An 8,380-nucleotide genomic window follows, 5' to 3' on the forward strand; every position below is an offset into this window, starting at 1 on the left:
GCCCCCCCCCCCCCCCTTTTTCCTCCACTTTACAACACTAATACCCACAGTGTCATTTACTTTGCACATTTCTCTGAAATATGCTTGCACTTAAAGCAAAACAGAGGGCAGTGTGGCTCAGAAAAGTAACCTGCTGCTATTCTGGCACAAAGTCTTCTGTACTGGGATTTCAGCATCAAAATGATTTAAAGCCAACGTTTTTGTAATTGTCCCCTCACTATAACAGTAAACGGCTGTGTGGAACTTGGCTGTTGCTCTGGGTAAAGGTGCCTGTGGAGTAGGAGAATGAGGTCTCAGGTGCTTCACAACAGAGGAGCTTGGGATTTCCTGTCTCCTGTTGAAATGACAAACCAGTTGTTTTGGCTTTTGAAATACTTTCCCAGGTTGAGGTGAAAAAAACAAACATATTGTAGATGTTTTAATCCTACAGGAGCTGTAAGGAAGAAATATTTACCACCCTCGCTTTCCCATGGTAGACATATTTTCTCTGCGAACAATAACTGTAGTTCATGGGAGATTATTGGAATGCAGAAATAATAGTGTGCACACTGAGGATACGTTCTTATACTTTGCGTCATCTGCTGTTCAATTGTGTAAAGGAAGTTATTGTATATTGTTTGACAACTTATTTTATAGTTCTTTTAATAACTCTGGAATCGGGTTACTGTAATCTTAGTCATTTATCCATCATCACCCTCTCCATAATTGTGTATTCTCTGCACATGGCTTTGTACTTGTTAAAACAGCAGTGCATATCAACGCTAAAGTGTTTGCAATGAATGTATGATTTATGTGTCGGATGGGCTACTGTAATGTTTGTATGCAATATTATTCGCATTGATTTCTGCTGTGATTTATACTGTTGATTGCTTAAAATGAAAACATTCCTGCCTTCTGTGAAAAGGACAGCATCTTTTTAATATCAACTGCAGATAAAAATTCTTGTCAATACAAATCTGTTGACTGTGTTGACTTTGACAAAACTGTTTTTGACATTTTATGTATGATTGATATATGAATGGACGGACAGACTGATGGATGAACAGATAGATAGATAGATAGATAGATAGATAGATAGATATAGATGAATGGACAAATTGATGGATGGAAGGATGTACGGGTGGATACATATATCGATTGATGAATGGACAGATAGATGGTTGGATGGATAGATTGACAGATGGATGGACGGGTGGAGGAATAGATGTACTGGTGGATGTATGGATGAACAGATGGATGGATGGACGGATGGATTGATGAACTGATAGATAGATAGTGAAACGGTTTTCTTTCTTTTTTTTTTTTTTTTTACTGATTTGTGTGATTTTTAACTTGACTTGTTTCTAAGCTTGGTGAAGTTGGCCTGTGTTTAAAGGGAGGGCCTCCTGACTCTCTCTAATTGGCACTCCAATCAGCAGTGGGAGGCAGTTTTAAAGGCGTCTCCCTTCTTGCAGGCGCTTGTAAAACAATGAACGTCTTTGAGTGTGGACAATTTTGAATGCAAGCAGGCTGACAAGCGGGGAAACTTGCATTACCTTCCCCTGCGATGATCCCCTGACTGAATGCGCTCAAGAGCGAAGTCAGGGAACTTTCCATTTTGCTCTGACTTTTTTTTTTTAATGTAAATCCATTTGAACTTGGCGACAACAAGCACATTTGCAGCTCCTTCAGATCTGCGTTTCAAGGTCTCGGAGGAAACGGGAGCGGTGAGCCAGCGCCACGAAACGGATTATCGACGATCGTTCACGGCATCACACAGCTGGTTTACTTTACACGATCCGCCCGGGTCACTGTTAAACCGGGTTGCCCGTAAGAACAACAGAGAAAGACAATTTTGCACATAATTCGATTTAACTGCATTATTTGAAGAGCTTGTGGAACTGGCCCGCAAGTGTTGAGCAACTTTAAAAGCAATGGTGGGAAGACTGAACTTGCGGAATGCGTGTGACGATGATCCGCTGGATATGAATTTGAAAGCTGATCGGCCGCTGGACAGTCCTGACTCCGGTCTGCCTCCGAGTCCGAGCCCGAGTGTTTGGTTACTGCAGGGCACCGGGGCTGGAACCCCGATTACAGAAGACGAGAACAGAGGGACAGCTGTGGTATGATTCCTTAATGCAAATCCATGACATTTAATAGTACAAAAAGTACATTAAATATTTATATGTATGAATATAAACATTATTTAAATGTATTTAAAATACAAAATTAACGCAATATTTAAGTGCTTTTGTAAAAATAGTAATATTTTAGTTTATTTTTTATTTGTGTGTTTATATATATATATATATATATATATATATATATGTGTGTGTGTGTTAATTTGTAATTAGTTCAGTTAATTTGTATTTACTGTACATGTTACTTAAATAATTTTTTTAATATATACATATTTGTTTATTAATTATTTATAAAGCAATACTTAAAAAAAAAACGTAATTACAGGTTCCTAATAATCGCCAGTTGCATGCGTTGTCCTATGGAGAAGGAATTGAACTTGATCCTCTGCCACTAAAAGAAATAAGGTGAGTTAATTTTTTTCTTTTTCTTTTTTTTTACTGTGACTATCACATGATTTGGGGATTTGGGTGATTTGCTCTGGGCAGGTGCAGTTCATATGTAGCACTAACTTGTTACACGTGTTCTTACAGATACACGTCGTCAGTGCGTTATGATTCAGATCGGCACTTCATCCAGTACGTGACCCTGCAGCCCAAGGGTTTGGGTCTGGAGATGTGCAGCCAGACGGTGTTGGCCCTGCCTCAGAGCACCTGGAGACATTACAAGACCCAGCTGGAGTTCCAGCCCCGTCAGCGGGTGCAGCGCTACCAGAGCACCACTATAGTGTACCCCAAACACACCCGGACCTTCTACACCACCCAGCTCAATTATGATGGGCATAAGCTGACCAAGCGCTTCTTCTCTGCTGTAGAGCTGCAGGCTTCTGATTGCCAGGCTGGTCTTTGAAAGACACTCGGTCATCTGTGCCTGACATTACACCCCCATATGTACCAATTATAAACCACCGCCTGCATTCATCCCAAGTCCCAAGAGGAAAAAAAGGAAACTCGGACTGAAATTGTTGACAGTTGGAAAGGGGATCCCTAGACAGATGTGCAGTTTTAGTTTGTTTTAGGCTGAAGGTTTTTTGCTGTGGCAGGTGCAATTCATATGTAGCACTAACTTGTAACACGTGTTCTTACAGATACACGTCGTCAGTGCGTTATGATTCAGATCGGCACTTCATCCAGTACGTGACCCTGCAGCCCAAGGGTTTGGGTCTGGAGATGTGCAGCCAGACGGTGTTGGCCCTGCCTCAGAGCACCTGGAGACATTACAAGACCCAGCTGGAGTTCCAGCCCCGTCAGCGGGTGCAGCGCTACCAGAGCACCACTATAGTGTACCCCAAACACACCCGGACCTTCTACACCACCCAGCTCAATTATGATGGGCATAAGCTGACCAAGCGCTTCTTCTCTGCTGTAGAGCTGCAGGCTTCTGATTGCCAGGCTGGTCTTTGAAAGACACTCGGTCATCTGTGCCTGACATTACACCCCCATATGTACCAATTATAAACCACCGCCTGCATTCATCCCAAGTCCCAAGAGGAAAAAAAGGAAACTCGGACTGAAATTGTTGACAGTTGGAAAGGGGATCCCTAGACAGATGTGCAGTTTTAGTTTGTTTTAGGCTGAAGGAGAGTAAGCAACTGTGTTGCTCTGTTTGAAGGTTTGGTTAGGAGCAGCGTATGGAGATTTGTATGGGTTTTCTCCATCAGTTCTCAATGGTAATGTACAGAAATGGTTTTTAATTGTATGTAGGAATGTGGTTGATTATTTAATAGTGAGATTCAAGTTTCAGATATTCTGTGCTGATCTTGGACCATCATTGGTTTGAAGGTTAGATTTAATGTTGACACATAGTTGGCCGATATAGAGATATGTGATTTACTTGAGAGCACTTATTTACCCCATCATAAATTGAGTATTAGAATAATACAATAGTGGATTTTAGGACTGGGCAGGGACGCGGGAAGTAGAGGTGCTGAGGGGGCTGCAGCACCCCCTGTTTTCACATGGTTGCAAATGCCACGCCAAGTTTGTTCATTTAAATTTATTCAGTTTTAGCATTTAATAATTTATTTGTAATGATCTCTGAAATGTAAATTGTAAGTGGGCTATAATAAACCCATGTTTATCTTTATAAACATGATAAATTTTACTTGTGATGTTTTCTAAATGGGATGATTAGCCTAATCCTCATGAACACGTGACGCTAGCGCGCGTGGTATCAGACATGAACCATACAGAAAGCAAACAAGATTAACTTTAATACACGGAGATAATGGCGCAAAAGCGAATTTTAGATTTGTTTAAATGCCCATCCCAGCAACATCAACATTCCAAAATCGGCATCCAAACTACAGCCCCAGCACGAGCACCGACGTAAGTGAACCAGCCCCCCGCCACCCAACACGGACACACACAGCACCCCCAACCGAAAACATCTTCCCGCGCCCCTGGGACTGGGTTACAACGGTGGATTTTTTTAGTACATACCTTTTACATGTTTCTATTTAACAGGTTCAATCTCACTGAGCTGTAGAAGGGGTAACGTTCATATATTAGGGCCTAAAAAGTGTTTTCTGAAAATACAGGGTATGTTAGTGTGTCTTTGCACAAGGGTGGTGAGTGTATCTGGGTTAAAACATTAACTCCATCTTAAACCAACCTTATCTGCATATTTTACTACTGTAAGTCTCCATTAGGACACTTATGCTGTTATCCATATTTTCTTTATGTAAAGGCTAGCTAACTTCCACAGCTCTGCTTGGATTTAGTAAGTCGTTCTCTGTGTTGTTACTCGTGAAGGATAAATTAGAAGTAAGGTCACATTAGAACTAAACTCAATCGTGCCTGATACTGCAGACAGAGGTATCTGTAGACCAGTGTTTGAAATAAATTATAATGTAAATAACAGCATTTCAGTTTAAAATGTTTTTATCAGTGGCACATTTCCCTATTTATTTTTTGTTCTTGTTTCAATTCTCTTTACTTCTGTGCTGGTTTTAAATTCTGTAGCTGTGCTGTGTAAAATTGTTATTCTTTTAACTCAAATTCCTTTAAGATGGTTATTAACTGTTCAAATTAAATAAATAAATTTTTAAAGTGACGTGCATTGTCCTTAATGTTTGCATTTTTGCATCATGCTTGAAAACAAGACCCTAGTTCAAACACAAAGTAGTGCAACTAGTAATCTTCTCATTTGTTGTTCTTGAGAGCCCCCTAGAGGTGTGAGTAAGTTTTACAGATATAGTATTACAAATATGGCCTTAAATGCAGATTAAACATGAAGGCAATTGTTTTCAAGTCTACATGGTATAATGTATAAGTTTAACTAATACAAGCACTTGACTGGCTGTCAGGTCAGGCCAAGCTCTTCATGAGATGATCTTGAGCGGCCAGATAGCGCTTCCTTCTGTTGGTTTTATACATCTCAATCCTCTTTTCTTCTTCTACAGGGTTGGCCAGCACTCCCACCCACCTCAGACTCTCCTGGGACTGGCTCATGGCTGCCTTTGGTGGCATGTTTTTATATTGGTCAGGCCTAGCTACGGATACCGACAAATGTTTGTGTTGTCTACTTCCTTTTTGCTGTTTACAGGTCTTCTGGGAGCATGTGTGTCCTCCATGCTTGTTCTTCAGCACTCTCATGGTCTCACGTGTTGCTTGTGTAGACTGTATAGAGGCTTTTTGTCTGTTATAAAGGTTTCAGCTAGTGTTGTTTTCCGCTGAATTGTCTCAAGGGTTAACCCTCTTGTGATACCTGAGAAGGAGACAATGTCAAAAGTCCTGTGATTTAGATCATTATGTTAATGTTAAATTATTGTGAAGATGCCAAAACTAGTGGCTGTACAGCATCTTTCCTATATTCATTTACATTTAGTCATTTAACAGACGTTTTTATCCAAAGCGACTTACAAATGATGACAATAGAAGCAATCAAAACCAACAAAAGAACAATAATATGCAAGTGCTATGACAAGTCTCGTTTAGCCTAACGCAGTACATGTAGCAAGGTATATATATATATATATATATATATAACACACACACACATATACACACACACACACACACACAATTTACTGCATTTTAACAGACTGTTAGGCAAACTACAGGCCATTCATTTCAGACAGCTAAACAATGAAATATTTTCATGCTCTCAGATATGAGTGCAGCAGCTCCTACCAGCTTTTATCCAAAGCGACTTACAAATGATGACAATAGAAGCAATCAAAACCAACAAAAGAACAATAATATGCAAGTGCTATGACAAGTCTCGTTTAGCCTAACGCAGTACATGTAGCAAGGTATATATATATATATATATATATATATATATAATAAAAAGAAAACTAGTAGATAGTATAGAAAAAGAATAGAGAAGGCTAGTGTTACTTAGAGGCCCCTTTTTCCTGAGTTAAACTACCCACCTGTGTTAATATGAGAATGAAATGGTCTGATCTGATGTGTTCTGATCCACAGTTATGTTTCTTGGTCGTTGTTTTATGAGAGTTAATATGCTAATTTTATTTAAATACTGGAAACAACTACAACTATTGTATACTAAATATATCTCCATGGCAACTATACCGGAAATCTACAATACATTTCCTAGTGGAAATATAAATAAATTTGATCGATTTCATTATGGTTTATTTTTCATTTAAAATGTGCGAACGTGTCATTTTTATAACAGTGTTTTGTTTTGCAGAATTCATAGGAAGTGTTTTTGCTTATCCATGCAGAACGTCTGTTTTTTATCAGTTGTGGCTTTGTAATGAAAGCATTGAAGTGGGCGGGGCATAGAGCATTAGCCAATCGAATACATTTGTAGCAAACAAAGAAGTTCAAGGGGGCGGGATATTGTAGGGAAATGTTCGAGCATGTCGTATGCCAAATAATACAACTTCGGAATATAATGTAAAACAACTATAACAAATATACAAGCGTGTATATTTTATATACATTATTATATTATGTTCCTGAAACGATGGTGTAAAGATTAGAATGGGCAGAGCTTCTTGAGTTTCGTTTTCAGATGGATGCGTCTGGATCACAACAACTGTTCGATGACTGGGACGATATTAGCGACTCGGAATTTCTCAACATCCCTTCCGAGCAACAAAACATAGGTAAAATAGTGTGTAATTTTGGTAATTTGTTGTGAATTTAGTCATACTTTTAATTTTGGACACAGGATGGCACTGTCGTATTATGTGTGTAACTTCGTATGTTTGTCTATAATCTGATATCTTTTTACCTGTGTCTTATATTTCCACTGAAAATAATAAGGTACATAGTTGTTAAAGTTTATACATACAAACAATGTATGTTTTATGTCTTTCGAGAGCCCCAGTGTCATCTCAATAGTGAATCTGATGGTAAACACTCGGTGAACTTTGATAGCCCCTGTGCGTCCATCTCATCATCAGTGCACAAGTAAGTCATATGATGATGGTTTGTGGAAAATTGTTAGATGGTGTGTGCAGACATGGAACCCAAGTTATTCTACTGAACTGCAACATTTGTTATTTCTTTGTTTTGTCACATAACATTGTTCTTCTATTCAGCAGGAATGAAGAGGCTTTGGGACAAGAAACTGTAAATACAGAAAATGTGAGGGGTTTAAAGAGAAAATGCCTTCATGAAAACCGCTTCAGCCCAATGCAACGCTTCTTCAAGCGGCATCTGAGTGTGACCCTCCTGTGCGACCAGTCTTGGTGTGAGATGAAGACTGTTTACGGTCTTTTAAAGCCATTTGTCAAGAGAAAGGAAATGCAACGTGCTGAGGTGCAGATCGGAAAGGAAATTCATTTATCAAGAGGTGAACACTGATACACATTTGAACACAGTGCAACATAATATCTCAATCATATTCAATAATCCGATCCATGAATTTAATCTCCAGAACGGGAGATTCAGGACGTTGTCCCTGTAGATATCTGCACTAGAGAAGATGCAGAAGCCATCAAACTTCTCAACATGTTGCACATGATACCGCTGTTGGAAGCAGGTGAGTTGACAAATGTTAAAACAGTGTTAGGTTTGGTACTCAGATCAGTTTTAAAGGGGTCATATGATGTTGCTAAAAAGAACATTATTTAGTGTATTTGGTGTAATGAAATGTGTTTATGTGGTTTAAGGTTAAAAAAACACATTATTTTCCACAAGCGCTACTCTACACTGCTCAAAACTCGCGCTTTAAGCGTCAGTCGCAAATTCTTTAAATATAAAAAACCTACAGTCTGTGTGTCAGAACAGCCGGCATTGTAGTCTACTCTACCAGGATCAGGAAACAGTCCTCCATAAAATGT

At 39.2% G+C, this 8,380-nt stretch overlaps 3 protein-coding genes across 5 annotated transcripts in view; all 3 read left to right on the forward strand.

Moving 5' to 3' along the window:
• The first annotated feature begins 9 nt into the window (after positions 1–9).
• LOC107664933 (filamin-interacting protein FAM101B-like) lies at positions 10–4,084 on the forward strand. The gene is made up of 4 exons (XM_016455632.1): positions 10–2,102; positions 2,446–2,525; positions 2,652–3,143; positions 3,698–4,084. The coding sequence occupies exons 1-3, from the start codon at positions 1,914–1,916 to the stop codon at positions 2,965–2,967; spliced, it is 585 nt and encodes a 194-aa protein (XP_016311118.1). The 5' UTR covers positions 10–1,913; the 3' UTR covers positions 2,968–3,143; positions 3,698–4,084.
• Positions 3,113–3,700, forward strand: LOC107664902 (filamin-interacting protein FAM101B-like). Its single transcript, XM_016455586.1, has 2 exons — positions 3,113–3,129; positions 3,206–3,700. The coding sequence occupies exons 1-2, from the start codon at positions 3,113–3,115 to the stop codon at positions 3,519–3,521; spliced, it is 333 nt and encodes a 110-aa protein (XP_016311072.1). The 3' UTR covers positions 3,522–3,700.
• Positions 4,085–6,888: 2,804 nt separating the features above from the next.
• Positions 6,889–8,380, forward strand: part of LOC107664931 (exonuclease V-like) — a 3,988-nt gene continuing 2,496 nt past the window's right edge. Inside the window, exons 1-4 of one of the 3 annotated variants that reach the window (XM_016455630.1) lie at positions 6,889–7,198; positions 7,415–7,505; positions 7,637–7,890; positions 7,975–8,079. In XM_016455630.1, the coding sequence (XP_016311116.1) occupies positions 7,105–7,198; positions 7,415–7,505; positions 7,637–7,890; positions 7,975–8,079 (544 nt within the window). In that variant the 5' untranslated portion in view covers positions 6,889–7,104. Of the gene's footprint in view, positions 7,199–7,249; positions 7,506–7,636; positions 7,891–7,974; positions 8,080–8,380 lie in introns of those variants that run through there. The other 2 variants (XM_016455631.1, XM_016455629.1) reach the window with 2 other exon arrangements.

The sequence above is a fragment of the Sinocyclocheilus anshuiensis genome, unplaced genomic scaffold (genome assembly GCF_001515605.1).
Source record: "Sinocyclocheilus anshuiensis isolate Anshui unplaced genomic scaffold, SAMN03320099.WGS_v1.1 scaffold319, whole genome shotgun sequence".
Lineage (NCBI taxonomy): Eukaryota > Metazoa > Chordata > Actinopteri > Cypriniformes > Cyprinidae > Sinocyclocheilus > Sinocyclocheilus anshuiensis.

Bases quoted from the DNA above. Each gene is read 5' to 3' on its own strand.
- LOC107664933 (XM_016455632.1), top strand. From the start codon at position 1,914: ATGGTGGGAAGACTGAACTTGCGGAATGCGTGTGACGATGATCCGCTG. The intron at 2,103-2,445 runs GTATGATTCCTT...ACGTAATTACAG, and splicing joins AGAACAGAGGGACAGCTGTG to GTTCCTAATAATCGCCAGTT. The intron at 2,526-2,651 runs GTGAGTTAATTT...GTGTTCTTACAG, and splicing joins CTGCCACTAAAAGAAATAAG to ATACACGTCGTCAGTGCGTT.